General features: G+C 38.2%; 1 protein-coding gene across 8 annotated transcripts in view; it reads left to right on the top strand.

Moving 5' to 3' along the window:
• PPP3CC (protein phosphatase 3 catalytic subunit gamma) overlaps window positions 1-13269 on the top strand; it is a 100553-nt gene extending 87284 nt beyond the window's left edge. For 2 of the 8 annotated variants that reach the window (XM_045457481.1, XM_045457510.1), the window contains exons 11-15: window positions 2489-2515; window positions 3429-3510; window positions 4130-4227; window positions 11035-11064; window positions 12432-12934. In XM_045457481.1, the coding sequence (XP_045313437.1) occupies window positions 2489-2515; window positions 3429-3510; window positions 4130-4227; window positions 11035-11064; window positions 12432-12652 (458 nt within the window). In that variant the 3' untranslated portion in view covers window positions 12653-12934. Of the gene's footprint in view, window positions 1-2488; window positions 2516-3428; window positions 3511-4129; window positions 4228-11034; window positions 11065-12431; window positions 12935-13058 lie in introns of those variants that run through there. The other 6 variants (XM_045457482.1, XM_045457485.1, XM_045457499.1 and 3 more) reach the window with 6 other exon arrangements.
• The last annotated feature ends 2568 nt before the right edge of the window (window positions 13270-15837 follow it).

The raw sequence follows: 15837 nt of genomic DNA, 5'->3' as shown, positions 1-15837 counted from the left end.
AGAGCCTGGAGCCTGTTTCAGATTCTGTGTCTCCCTCTCTCTCTACCTCTCTCCCACTCATGCTCTGTCTCTCTGTCAAAAATAAATGAACATAAAAAATTTTTTTTTAATAATTCATATATGAAAGGCAAAAAAATAAAGCCTCTAGTATTTATAATACAAAATATCTTCATGACCTTGCGGGAAGAGGACAATTTCTTAAATACAGGTCACAGAAAACACTTACCATATGGAAACTATTGATAAGTTGGACTACATTAAAAGTAAGAATTTATATTTATCAAAAGACCCTTTTGGGGCGCCTGGGTGGCGCAGTCGGTTAAGCGTCCGACTTCAGCCAGGTCACGATCTCGCGGTCCGTGAGTTCGAGCCCCGCGTCAGGCTCTGGGCTGATGGCTCAGAGCCTGGAGCCTGTTTCCGATTCTGTGTCTCCCTCTCTCTCTGCCCCTCCCCTGTTCATGCTCTGTCTCTCTCTGTCCCAAAAATAAATAAATGTTGAAAAGACCCTTTTAAGAGTGTGAAAAGTCAAGGTACAGAGTGGGAGAGGGTATTTGCAACACAATCAACAAAGAGTTCACTTGAAGAATATATGAAGAACTCCAGGTCAGTTAGACGAGACTTGAATAAGTACTTCACAAAAGAGAATATCAAAATGGTCTGTGAAGATATAAAAAGATATCCATCCACATTAGTGATTGTGAAAATGCAAATTAAAACCACACTGGCTGATTCTATACACCCACCAGATTGGCTAAAATTAAAGATGAATTAAAGATGACACCAAGTGCTGGCCTGGACGTGTAGCAGCAGGAATGCTCATACACTGAAATATAACTTCGTATGTCCACTTTAGTAGATAATATCTAACTTATCCAAAGTTGAACATATACATACCCTATAACTGATCGTTCTAATTCTAGGAATGTACTTCACAGAAATAGCAGTAAAGAGAAACGCATAGGAATATTCATAGCAGTTGAATTCACAATAGCCAAAAATTGGAATTAGACCAAATAACCACTGATGGTAAAAAGGAAAATTGTGGCATATTCATATGGTGGAATTGTATACAATAATGACCGTGAACTGCAATGGGCAAAACATGGATCAGTCTTACAAACATAATGTTGAGCAAAAGAAGCCAGACACAGAAATACATATTTGATTGTTCCAAATACAGAAAGTTAAAAACACAATGAAAACCATAGCGTTTGTGGATACCCACACGCTTACATGGTAAAACTATAAAGAACAACAAGAAAGTGATTTCAATAAAGGTCAAGAGAGTGATTTTCTTTGGGAAGAGAGAGACATTTTATATTTGTTTTGTGCACTTTTCTGTATGTTTATCATACCTCACAATAAAAAAGTGATAAACCTAGAAAAATGTGGAGATTTTTATAGGAACTTTTAGGAGCTGGGAAACATGAATAATTTGTGTTCCTCACTTAGCTAATTCAAGAAAGCTAAAGTAATGTGGAATGCTGAATTATAGCACAGAATCCTCAAAAAGCAAAGGAATTGGTAGTACCAGTTTCTAGAATTGGGGACTGGGTTAGGGGGAGTAAGGGGATGGGCACTGAGCTAAAAAAAAAAAAAAAAAAAAAGACTAGGTGGAAGCTGTTTCAAAGGCAGTTAAAATCCTAATTGCCACTGGGCAGTTGCCTCTCCTCCAGGTCTGGAGGCAAATCTCTAAAAAAAGTGTAACCAAAGAATTTCTGGGCTAGGAATACAGCTGAGGGCATCATTACCTGGCCCCAAACCAGTGAATTAAGCAGCCATGTGCATCCTCAATACTGATAAAGAGAATTATCTAACAAAAGTTCACCCTGATCACAACCTGTAAAGCTCCAAGTCTGCAGTCTACCTGGCAACTCTGAGAGCCTTTTAGGCCCTCATTCCTAATCAGGAGCCGACACCAAGGATTACCATCCACCTCAGCTGACTCCAAGACAACAGTCAAACAACAATACAAACAGCAAAAAACAATGTGAATGAACTTGAGATTCTCAAGAAAATATAAAACTTAAAAAAGGAAAACCTATAATATCTCCACAAAGGTATAGGAAGATAGTGAATCCATTAAACAAAAACATACTGCTCTTATTACGAGATTTGTAGGCTGTTCATTCTGTCCTTTGTTTTTTGTTCCTTGTTTTCAGCATCGTTTTGTTTCTTAAGTAATATCTTTTTCTTTGTCTAATTTTATTTTCATGATTTGTGGGGATGGGATATGTTCGATAAAAACAGATGTGAAATAATGTAAAACTATAAACTTTAAGAAATGGAAAACTGCTGACAAGAAATTTGTAATTTAATGTTCTATCATGATACCAAGGATGTCTCTTCTGAGCTGATAAAGATAGTAGCCTGCTTCTCTCATTGCATTTCACTTTGATTTTTTTTCTCTCTTCCATGTAAACTTAAATTTCTCTTCTCATATTTCTATCTTCATCTCCTTGTTTCTTGGTGTCTCTTCTCCCTGAAGATCACTACATTTCAAGCTATCGGAAAGGTATCCGACTAAAATGTGCTAAGAGCTTACTACTCGCTGTCTGTCACACACAGTCTATTAATTTTATTGGATCTTTTTTAGTTGTAGTTGAGTAATTTCAGACAGGCTCTCCATCCTCCCTTTCTGTTTTAATGTGAGTGTTTTCTCTGGACCTGCCATATAACTCTGCAGGATATTGAGAGCTGGAGGGGTGAGGAAGGAGAGACCATGTTTCTCTTTCTGACTTTTGAATGTGGTCACCTGGTGCATGCCTGGACCTTGGCTTCTCATACGTGAGCTGTTTCCTGAATCATAGATGGGAAAAGGCCATAAAATGTTGTAACTTTTTTTGATGTTGCTTTATAAAGACCTTACCCATCATCATGATTTGTACCACACAGTTGTCTATGGTAGGCAATAACTCACCAGTCTGTGAGTAAGTGAGGATTATAGAATGAAAGTAGCCCTCACTAAGTTCAGGAGAGCTAGCTGTATATATGCAGAAGACAACTGCTTGAATCATCATTTGCCATTTGGCAGGCCAAACCCTGCATCCTAAGGTGGCCCACAGCATTTGCAAAAGAGATCTTTGCTGTAGCAACTGTCTTTGTTTATGTGTATATTTCATTCTTTGCTGTGTTCTACATTTCAGAACCACAAATAAGTTGCTACCTTTCATAGATCCATCCAGTCTGTCTTTGTTGTGACCCCTCCATTTTTACTTCCATCTTTTTCCCCCCCTTCTTCTGGGTTGTTTTCTCTCTTGCTCCTTAGAACTTCCTGGGATTTTTGTTTGTTTAAACAAACTTAGGCCTTGATTTCTTTTTTTAAAACAATAATTTCTTTAAGTTAGAAAGATACTTCATCCTGCATATTTTAAAACTAACCTTGTTAACACATTCTTTTAACTCACTTATTCTTTGTATTCTTTAAGGAGGCACTACAGTTCGAAAGGAGATCATCAAGAATAAAATCAGAGCCATTGGGAAGATGGCACGGGTCTTTTCAATTCTACGGTGAGGATAAATCTGTCATTACAGTATGGGATAAAAGTATTTTGAGAGACAATTAGAAGTTGATTTTAGAACAGTTTTTTTTAGAATTAAAGTGTAGTACGATTGGATAGGTCTTCAAAGCGGAGTGCAGATTGAATCTGACCTATCTATTAAAGTGACTAGAAATGTTTTGGCAAACATTCATTTGGTACAAGCTTAGGTATAGTGAATGGAGTGATTTAGTGTGAATTCTTGGATCCAGATTGCCTGTTCACATCGTGGCTCTACCTCTTCTTAGCTGAATGGTTTGGAGCCTCAGTTTCCTTGTCTGTAATACAGTGACAATAACAAGACCTGCCTTATACGGTTATTAGGAGGATTAAATGGTATGATATATGGGAAACATTAGAACAGCGGCTGCCTATTAAGTACCTCTAATTGAGAAGCAAGAACTGGCTGGTGGTTTAAAATTGGAATATTTTCATAAAACATCTGTTTCTTTGGGTCAGGGAAGGGGTAGGAAGAAGGAGAACCTGTCCTCCATCTCTGTGCATCCTTTCTTAACTTCCTTCTAGTATCTTTGAACTGCTGAGTGGTGGACACCCTGGCGTTAATGCAGGACTTTCACCTTCCTTTGCAGGGAAGAGAGTGAGAGTGTGCTGACTCTCAAGGGCCTGACGCCTACAGGGACACTCCCTCTAGGTGTCCTCTCAGGAGGAAAGCAGACTATTGAGACAGGTGAGTCTGAGAAATACTGCTTTCATGGAAGATGTGCTCCCATTACCCAGCAGTCAACATAAAATCTAAAATTAGGGCTTCTTTGAAGAAATAATACTGGAGCAATGGGACATCCATTTGGGGGAAAAGTGAATCTTGACTCTTCTCTTTTCATATGAAAATTAATTCAAAATGAATTATAACTTAAATATAAAAGATAAAAACAATAAAACTCCCGGAAGAAAGGACAGAGAGTATTGAGGTAGATAAAAAGTCCTTATATAGGACACAAAAAGTGCTAACCTTAAAAGAAAAAAAATCAACTAAATTCCATAAAACTAAGAATTTCTAAAAAAAAAAAAAACTTAAGAATTTCTATTTACAAAAATATATGATTAAGAAAGGGAAAAGGCAAGCCATTAACTGAGAAAAGATTTTTTGCAATATGTATGTCTGACAAAGGGCTTGAATTCAGAATATATAAAGAACTACAAACTCAATAAGAAAAACACAACTAATGTTTTGTAATTTTTTTTAATTTAAAAAAAAATTTTTTTTTTTAACGTTTATTTATTTTTGAGACACAGAGAGACAGAGCATGGACGGGGGAGGGTCAGAAAGAGGGAGACACAGAATCTGAGACAGGCTCCAGGCTCTGAGCTGTCAGCACAGAGCCCGACACGGGGCTTGAACTCACGGACTGCGAGATCATGACCTGAGCTGAAGTCGGCCGCTTAACCAACCGACCCACCCAGGTGCCCCTGTAATTTTTTTTAATGTTTATTTTTGAGAGAGAACAAGAGAGGCAGAGTGCAAGCAGGGGAGGGGCAGAGAGAGAGGGAAACACAGAATTCAAAGCAGGCTCCAGGCTTGAGCACAGAGCTTGATGTGGGGCTTGAACTCACAAACCGTGAGATCATGACCTGAGCCGAAGTCAGACGCTTAACCGACTGAGCCACCCAGGCGCCCCACACAACTAATGTTTTTGATGTCAAAAGATATTAACAGGCACTTCACAAAAGAGGGTATCAAAATGGCCAATGAGCATATGAAAAGATGCTTAATAAAGTTATCTGGGAAATAGATACTAAAATCGCAATGAGATGCCACTACATATTCACCAGAATGGCTAAAATTAAAAGTCTAATAACACCAAGTGTTGGTGAATTTATGGACAAGAGAACTAGATACATTGTTGGTGTACTTGGAAATTCGTTCAGCCACTTTGGAAAACCGTTGGGCAGTAAAGCAAAAACATATGTCTTACTCTGCAACCCAGCAATAAGACCTGGTATATATTGAAGAGAATCAGTGCGTATGTCCTCCAAAGGATAGGCATAAGAATGTTCACTGTGGCTTTATTCGTAATAGCCCCAAACGGGAAACAACCCAAATGTTCAGCAATAGTAGAATAGATAAATGTGTTCTATTTATACAATGGAATACTACACAGCAATGAAAAATCACGTTATGAATACATGCAAAAACAGGGTTGAACCTCACAGACATTATGGTAAACTCAAAAGGCTAGGCACAAAATGGCACAGACTGTCTGGTTTACAGAATGTTCAAGAATAGGCAAACTAGCCAAATGGTAATAGAAGTCGGAATAGAATGGCACTTCCTCTGGTGGGAGACTAATTGACCCCGAAGGAGCAGAAGGGACTTCTGGAGTAGTGGGGGTGTTCTGTATCACTCTCTGGGTAGTAGTTACACAAGTGTATTCATACATAAAAACGTATAGAGCTGTGCACTTCAGATTCGTGCACATGATATGCCTCACCTAATGTATATTTTATACCTTAATTTTGGGTGTTCGAATGTCTCAGAGAGGGAGTTTGCCTCTGCCTACAAGCCATGTTCTACTCCACTGCCATGTCACCTATCCAAACAGAGTGTCTGTTCTAAAAAGTGTGTGGGTGCTGGCTTGTAAGGAGAGGGCTTTATGGAACCCTGGAGTGAAAAGATCGATATTTGTCAGAATAGACATAGATCTGGTCAAGCAAGACAATTAATTCTAGGCACAAAAACTGGAGTCGAAGCATTAGCAACTTAGAGTTTCACTGCTTTTTGCCCCCTTATTTTATTGAATTGTTTCTATTTAAGTTTTTTTTTTCTTGTCATCCCATTACTTACAGGAATCCTTTCCATTTTGTGGAAAGTCCACTGATGTTGATTACTAGGAACAAGCCCCTTTTTCCCCTTTCTTTTTATAGGATTGATTTTCTCCTTCTCTTTCAAATTAAATACTGGAATGTTGGAGTTCAGCTATTTAGAAGGAGGAAATAAACATTTTCTCCTTGGAAGTATATAACTAATTTTCTTAATTTGTTTAGTTTCATAAAAAGGATCAGTAAACTATTTTAGATTGAATTTTTTCTCTCAAATGAATGTGCAGTTTCTTGTGAGGAAATACTTCCCACTGTTACTTTGGTAATTAGTCACGTGAGCTACTCTGAGAGCTGTTTTGGTAGGTTGGAATTCGTTGGAAACACCATGGGTGAAGAAGAAGGGAGTGTCTTCTACAGCCTTTCTTGAAAAGTTTTGGAAACTTGCTGATCCACAAAGTTGTTGTTTTAATCTGGACCTTGAAAGAGCAAATCAGAGATGAATAATGAAGAGAATTTTATAGATGTGTTGTTTGGAGATTTGTTTGTTTATAATCTTTGGTCTGCCTTCTGTTCTCAGTCCCAAGTATATTGTTTTCTTCATTCCTAATTGGAATATTAGTTTTAATCACATAAGGTTTTTCATTGATAGACATCTTCAGGAATGTGTAAGAACAGAACTGAAGGTGGAGCCAGCTGTTTAGACTTCCTTATCTCTCTCACTGATTGACAGGAACTCAGCTTATTTTGTCATTTTCCCATCAGAGTCTCAGTTCTGTAGGTTCATTGGCAAACTGGAACATTAGCTAAAAAAGACCTTTTATTGTTCTTGTAACTTTTTAAAAAATTATTTACGTGATTTAATTTTATTTTTTAATATAATTTATTGTCAGGTTGGCTAACATGCAGTGTGTACAGTGTGCTCCTGGTTTTAAGGGTAGATTCCCATGATTCATCGCTTGCATCCAACACTCAGTGCTCATCCCAACAAGTGCCCTCCTCAGTGCCCATCACCCATTTTCCGCTCTCCTCTACCCTATTGTTCCTGTAACTTTACTTGGAGACCTTTTAACCAACAATATCCCATATGGCCTTATAGCACGCATTCACTTACATCTTACCTTGTTCCACGAGGGAATTGAGTAAGTTACAGTACACACATAATACAGGGAAGTAAAGTAAAGAAGCTGGGAATTTGGAGCACAAAGGAAAACAAAACAAAACAAGCCAATAGCCACAATTTTTACTACAAGCTTCCTAATACCAAAATAAAGAGGAGTGCCAAGAACTGAACAGATTCACAAAGACCATAAAATAAAAAAACAGATTAGGTATAAATTGGATTGCATCAGAATTAACATTTGTGCTGCAAACTGAGCCATCATCAAGAAAGTAAAAAGACAAGCCATAGAATGAGTGACAGTATTAACAATCATGCATTTGATAAGGGACTGGTATCTAAAGAATTTAAAGAACTCTTATAATTGAATAATAAAAAGACAACTCAGGCAACAACAGATGTTGGCGAGGATTCAGAGAAAGAGGATCTCTTTGGCATTGTTGGTGGGAATGCAAGCTGGTGCAGCCATTCTGGAAAACAGAATAGAACTAAAAATAGAACTAAAAACTAAAAATAGAACTACCCTATGACCCAACAATTCACTACTAGGTATTTATCCAAGGGATACAGGCGTGCTGTTTCAAAGGGACACATGCACCCCCATGTTTATAGCAGCACTATCAACAATAGCCAAAGTATAGAAAAAGCCCAAATGTCCATCGATGGATGAATGGATAAAGAAGATGTGGTGTATATATACAATGGAGTATTACTCAGCAATCAAAAAGAAAGAAATCTTACCATTTGCAACTACGTGGATGGAACTGGAAGGTATTATGCTAAGCGAAATTAGTCAGAGAAAGACAAATATCATATGACTTCATATGAGGACTTTAAGAGACGAAACAGATGAACATAAGGGAAGGGAAACAAAAATAATATAAAAACAGGGAGAGGGACAAAACAGAAGAGACTCATAAATATGGAGAACAAATAGAGGGTTACTGGGGGATTGTGGGCGGGGGGTGGGCTAAATGGGTAAGGGGCATTAAGGAATCTACTCCTGAAATCGTTGCAGTATATGCTAACTAATTTGGATGTAAATTTAAAACAATAAAATTAAAAAAAAGAGAGGATTAACCCTAAAAAAAAAAAAGACAACTTAATTAAAAAATGGGTAAAAAAGTTGAGTAGACATTTTTCCAAAGACATACAAATGGCCAATAAGCATGTGAAAAGTTGTTCAACATCATTAGACATTAAGGAAATACAAATCAAAACCACAATTAGATGCCACTATACCCAGTAGAATAATAACAAGTGTTGGTGAGGATGTGGACAAATTGGGACCCTCATACGCTGCTGGTGGAAATGTGAAATGATGTGGTACTTTGGAAACCAATCTGGGAGTTCTTTGGATGATTAAACATACAGTTGACCTTATGAGCAGCCGTTTCACTTGTAGTTAAATACCTCAGAGAAATGAAAACATAGTCACACAAAGACTTGTACACAAATGTTCATAGCAGCATTTTTTTCTTTTTTTTAATTTTAAAATGTTTTATCTATTTTTGGGAGAGTACAAGCGGGGGAAAGGCAGAGAGACAGGGACACAGAATCCAAAGCAGGCTCCGCACTGACAGCAGTGAGCCCTATGTGGGGCTTGAACTCATGAACCATGAGATCGTGACCTGAGCCAAAGTCAGATGCTCAACTGACTGAGCCACCCAGGTGCCCCAAAGCAGCATTTTTCATTAGAGCCAATAAGTGGAAACAGCCCAGATGCCCATCACCTGATGAGGTGGATAGTCACAGAATAGAATACTATTCAGTCATAAAAAGGAATGAAATACTGATGCAGGTTTCAACATAAATAAACCTTAAAAATACTAGACTGAATGAAAGAAGCCAGTCACTAAAGTCACATATTGTGTGATTCCGTTTATATGAAATGTCCAGAACAGGCAAATCTGTAGAGGCAGAAAGTAGATAATTGGTTGACTCTAGGATCAGGGGAAGGGAGGCGGGAGGTAAATAGGTTTCTTTTTGGGGTGATGAAAATGTTCTGACCACAGACTCTCCTGTTGGTTGTACAACTCTATATCAAATTGTACACTTTAAGCAAGTGAATTTTATGGTGTATGAATTATATTTCAGTAGAGAAAGATATTTCAACAAAGAAATAAAATTTCAATAAATATAATAAAACAAGAAAAAAATATATAAATATGAATAAATAAAATAAACCAGTTTCTCAGTTTTATGGGACTATTTCTTATAATGTCCTTTAATGCAGGCTGGTATCTAAATACCCAATGCAAAAAGCAGTTCTAGGAGGACCCAAAACAGTGCAATACTAGTACATATTTTACCACATAGCTTTTAAACTCCAATTAGAACAACAATCTGTATACAGTTTCAGGCTGCACTTTGTTCGTCAGCTTTGTAATAGCACCAGTGATATACTGTTTGAAGGCACTATCATTTCCTTGTGAAAGTTTATTCTATTTGAGGAGATTAGGGAGGGTGTGACATTGCTTTACCACAGGCCTACAAATGGTTGATATATTTAAGCACTTGATAAATTGATTCCAAGTTTCCATTTTTCACATTGTGATAGGAAGTTAACTGTCAGTTCTTCCAGTTTCTCCTCTCTTATTGACACATAAAACTTCAGGACAGCAAACTGTTACTGTTCATTATTCTTTCCTGACTTCTTTTTAAAAATTGGTACTGGAGGAACTGAGAGGGTTCTTCTAGTAGGATCTTTCTTGCTACAACCTGTGACCTTTTCATATATTCGAGTTTTTACTGTTTTAAAAAGATGATACTAGGAAACTTAACTGTTGGCACTAATTTTTAAATTGGTTCCTTTTCCATCACCGAAGGAGAAGGCCTTAATAATTGGCCTGCCCTCCTGCACAGTAAATGGAAGCCGTATGGGTTGGAAATGTCAGCTTCTGCTGTATCTCTAATCCCAGATGGCAGGTGAATTTGTATCCAGGACTGAGTAGTTTTATGCCTTTGCCAGCTTAGTACTCCATCCCTGGGACAAGAAATAATCGCTCACTTATAACCCACGTTCCTTTCCCTTCCAAATGCTAGTCTGTTATTCAAAGGCCATTCATTTTTTTATTAAGTAATTAAAAAGGACAGTTGGACCCCACATAAATTGCTTAAGAGCAGGAAGTAGTTTTAAATAACTGTTTTGAATAGGTCCCAGCAACAGCTCATTTAATACCATCTGAGCTGTTAGAAACTAAAGAACAGTTGTAATGTTAAATTATTTGATTCAAGCTATTTTGATACGTGAATGTCAAGACGTAAATTAGCAGTTGGCTATTTAAAATAAGGAAAGCAACATAACTCTTGGTTGTTTGTAGTCAGCTTGACTGACCCATTGTCTTAGCTATGGATGCCATTAGTTTAAAAGGTTCCCATGCCACCTGAAATGTTAAAAATAATAGACCCTCTCCCCGCCTCACATTTCCCCGCAATTTAGTTTCTCGCAGCAATCCTTGCTTCTCTAGTTGACTTTTGTTATGAATGGGAATAGGCTGAGGTGGGAGCCTGGGATGTCTGTGCTGGCAGCAATGCTGTTGGTTTACTCACTCTTTTTCTGTCTTCATTTTTGCATGCCACTGCTCCTGCCTCTTACAGCCACAGTAGAAGCGGTAGAGGCCCGGGAAGGTATGGCCATATTCCTGTGTTAGATGTGATCATGTGTCTGTCTACTAGTTTTAAAGAGCTGTGTCAACATTTGAAATCTTCAATTATTGCATCGCCAGAACTGTAACAGTGAGAAAAGAATTAAGTATTTCTAGGCATGCTCATAAAGTGTTTCCTCTGTGTCCTGTATTGGTGTTAATTTAAATGACTTTCTCCACAGCTGAAGTCCTCTCTGGGCTCTATCAGTTTTTGTTTTTTATTTTTGTAAAATGTTTATTTTTGAGAGAGGTGGGGAGGGGCAGAGAAAGAGGAGAGAGAGAATTCCAAGTAAGCTCTGCACGGACAGCACAGAGCCTGATACAGGGCTCGATCTCATGAACCTTGAGATCACGACCTGAGCTGAAATCAAGAGTCAGACACTTAACCAACTGAGCCACCCAGGTGCCCTTGGGCTCCATCAATTTTAATGCAATGGCTGAAGCTTAAGCAAGTGGTCATGAGGGATCAAGTGGTTTAATCCAGTAGCCCCTCCTTGTAGAAGTGATTTCTATTTGATTACTAGAGACTCAAACAGGTCAGCTTCTTTTTCTAATGATTCTAAAGGACATCAAGAACAGAGTCAAAAGTAGACAGGGATTTAGTTTAATTCATTTCTGAGGTTGCACTAAGGCAGTCAGGCTAAATTATCTTTGTTTCTAAGAAAACAAGTTTCAAGTAACAAATCATCTATGAATCTGATGGTGAAAATCATTGGAATTGGGTAAACATGTGTTATAAATTTAATTGTTCTTAAGTAAGGTGATTGAAAATGGGAAGGCCTTCCCTTGGTGATACAAAAATTCAATTAGAAAGATCTCCAGAAGCTCTTTTTCAGATGGCTTTTAGCTCCTGGTTGTGCTAGACATTCAGCTCCTGGTTGTGCAAGACAAAAAGCTGTCCTTCTAAACAAAAAGATGAGCTCTTATTGGTACTTTTTTTGTGGCCAATATGGTATTTGTGTTAAAGTTAACTACTCTGTTTAACTTGTTCTGTTATTCTGGTCTTGCCTTTTTTTCTGACACTCAGCATGTTTTAGGCCCATAAGAAACTCTCAAATGTGTTACGGTTGGGAACGAACCTCTTAGCCATTTGTCAGGCGTGCTTCTGCCATGATTAATTACATAGAGCTTCTGTGAAAAGTACTTCCACAGTGTCAGCTGCCCTCTGAGCCTTAAGGAAGCAGTAGCTTCAGACAAGTCTGATTCAGATCAAATATTGCCTATTTACCGTCACCAGACGTCTGCTCCAACCCTGTATGGTACTCTCTAGGAGGTTGCTGTGTGCTAGCATGCTTTAAGCTTGTTGCTTTGCTGTCTAACTGAGCTCCTCCCTTTCCTGTTTTCCTGTAGCCATCAGAGGGTTTTCGCTTCAGCACAGGATCCGGAGTTTTGAAGAAGCCCGAGGACTGGACCGAATTAACGAACGGATGCCACCCCGAAAAGACAGCCAGTACCCTGACGGGCCAGTGAGACTGCCGGCACAGCCCAGCGCTGCGCACAGGAGCGACAGGGGGAGAAGAGCCAACAATGACACAGAGCCCTGCTGTGGCACAGGTGGATCAAAAACTTAAGAACAAATTTTATTTATTTATTATTGGAAAACAAAACAAAAACAACTTCAACAACTTAAACCTGGAGGTGCATTCATATACACTTAGCATTTATGCTGTAAGAAAGGTGACCATTTTATAAATTGTTTTTAATTTATGTTTAATATATATAAAAAGTGCATCTGTTTTGTTTTTCCCTTTTCTTCCTAATTTTTAGGAACTGATCTGATTGTCTGATACATATGTGAAGTCTTGTGCTACACAGGGGACCTTCCCCTAATAAAAGGGCCTTGGAAACCTCCACACTGGGCTTCTGACTTGAACTAGCCAGCCTTTTCTCCTGTTCTTTTGGAAGGTGATAGCTTTCATTTCAGACTAATAATAGTTTTTCAAACATAAGAGGGTTTTTTCTTTTCCCTTTCTACAGGGTACTGTTGAAGAAGATGGCTTGGATTTCACTGGCTAAAACTACTCTTCTTATGGAAAACTTGATTATAGTCAAACTTCTCAGTGAATAACCCAAACCCAGTGATTTTGAGGGCCAAGGAGAATGTTTTCCATATAACCTACTTTCTTCTGGACTCTCAATTCCTTTTAATATGTTCTAGTAAGATAAAATAAAAAGCAATGAGAGATTTTCTTAGAATTATTCAAAACCTGTTCTTCCAACCATGGGCATGGTTGGTTTAAACTTCCCTTAGAATTTTGGAGGTTTCTTATCCCAAATCCTTTTGCTTTCATTTTTGAAGCCCAGGTAATTTACCCAACTGCAAAGGAAGCTACATTTCTAAATATTTTATAAATGTCCTCCGTAGAACTTTCAAAAATAAGAGGTATTTGTGTCCTTCTGTGCGATTGTATCAGCTATTGCGTCTGTTCTCCCCATTGTCCTTATATTCCTGTGTCAGCATTTTAAAAACCAACTGGGGTAAAGGAAACTGACTAGGGTAGAATGATCCCCTTATGAATTGGGAGTCTTGCTAAAGGACATTGGACAAGTGAGGATTTCCTATTTTCTGTATCGGTTACTGGGATGTTTCTCCACCTTACACACTCATTAGGTTGAACTGTATGTCAATCTCCATCAACAAAAACAAGTGTTCAGATACAGTGTTTGAATAGTCTTCTCAACAACCAGTGAGTGAAAGAAATTTTGGTGATCCTTGGGCTCCCATTTTTGGTTTAGCCTGGAGACAGGTACCGTGTTGTAATGCTCATTTGTCAGCTTTGCAGTGAATGTCCGTGTCTGGGCAATACTACACCAAAGTGCATATTTACACAGCTCTTAATATCATTTGGCATGTAGGAGTCAAGCATTGAAGCAAGCATCTCAGACAGTAGTACTTGATGTTGTAAGCTTAAAGGACACCAGAAACCTTTTTCAAAGAAAAACCCACAATTTCACTAGAAGAATGAGGATTTAGCCCATCTATGTTTCCCTATACCTTTTGCTAATAACAGTTCCCAGTTTATGAGAGAGAAAGCATGTTGGGGCTTCGGATCTGGTGGCATGGATTACTCTGTTAATAAAAAAAAAGATAGGAAGGATATGGGGGAAGGAGATAAAAGACCTCTTACCAGGTTGTGAGTAAAACCTGTGAAAGGAGGGAGACAAAGTCTTGAATAGTTTCCTTTACCGATGGTCATTTCTTTATATTCAAAGAGGGGATTCATCATCTGCATAGCCTCGTACTCCTCCCTCCCCGAGTCCCACTCTAGAAGGGACACTGTTTTGGAAATCTCACCTAATAAGAAGGTCAGTCCACATGACAGTTGATGGATGGGAATCCCTTACCCCTTTCTCCTTTTCTTCTAGCTGAGGCTATTGTTATACATATATAATCCACAGGTAGAAACCACTCTTAAGGGCTTCAGTCAGCAAGTAAGTAGTGAAATAGTTACTACAAATCCTTACAAGCAAAAGATACTGTACTAGTAAAAAGGATGATTATTTAGAAATGTCTTCATTATCTTCTCAAAAACAAGCTTTCCAGTAAAGCAAGTTTCCTTGATAGAGGATGGCAAAAGACCTGTACATACAGAGAACAAACTGAGGGTTGCCAGAGGGCACGGCGGGGGAGGGGGTGCAAAATGGGTGAGGGGGAGATACAGGCCTCCAGTTATAGAATGAGTAAATCATGAGAATAGAAGGCACAGCATAAAGAATACCATCAGTGATACTATAATAACGATGTAACAGGACACATGGTAGCTACAGTTGTGGTAAACATAGCATAATGTATCAACTTGACAAATCACTGAATTGTACACCTGAGATGTAACGTGTATCGACTATACTTAAAAGAAAAAAAAAAAAAAAAAAAAAAAGATGGGGCGGGGGGGGGGAGGATGTATTTTACAGGTACCCTGGGAGCTGTTGAGGGATCAGCCAGAGGGGTAAGAAGTCATGATTCAAGAAAATCAGAGTGAGTTGAAAATAAAGCAACAAGGAAGTTAGGTTTGAAAATTCAAATTTTGTTGAATTCTAAAGATAAAGGTATTTCTTATGTTCTGTAGAAAGCTGGGGTGTGTGTTTCAGCAGTTGAGAAAGTTGTGTGGTAAACGTGTCTCTGTGTAATACACACAGCTTCTGAAAGTGAGACTGTCAGTCTATACTTTATATGTATTTACACCTGTGACTCAAGATGGTTTAGAAGGCATGTGCCTTGGGGAAGTATATATATATATATGTGGATATATATATTGTGGTGACAGGACTTGTTCTTCACTTTAGACTTCGTTGGAGGGTTTTAACATATTTTCGAATGTTTTCATCTAAACAGTAGCTCCCAAGATGGCTGGCTGCCTGTTCTGGGTTTGCCTAAGGCCATCATTTCAAACAAACATTTTCACTGCTGTCAGAGCTCTGCAGTATTCCCATTTTCAAAGCCTCTTCTATGATAGTAAATCATACCCCTGCGAGTTCTAAAGATACTAAAAATACTTTTCTCTTGTTCTCTTTTACTTTAAGGTCCTTAGGGACCTTATTTTCTTCAACTTCTTTTATCTGGGGAAAAAAAACAACAGTTCTTACATCAGTTCCCTAGACATGTTGGAGGACTCTTTTATATACTTTACTGAAATATTTTAAAAATGACACTTCCCAAGGACCAGTTTTTCCATTTGTGTTTACGTCTGCATCATATGAAATTTCAAATCGATCAGGTGACCGTTTTTTTTAAATAAAAATTTAAAAACTCATCTAA

This window comes from Leopardus geoffroyi, chromosome B1, assembly GCF_018350155.1.
Source record: "Leopardus geoffroyi isolate Oge1 chromosome B1, O.geoffroyi_Oge1_pat1.0, whole genome shotgun sequence".
Classification (NCBI taxonomy): domain Eukaryota; kingdom Metazoa; phylum Chordata; class Mammalia; order Carnivora; family Felidae; genus Leopardus; species Leopardus geoffroyi.
The sequence above is the reverse complement of the archived record's forward strand: the minus strand, read 5'-3'. Positions and strand labels throughout refer to the sequence as shown.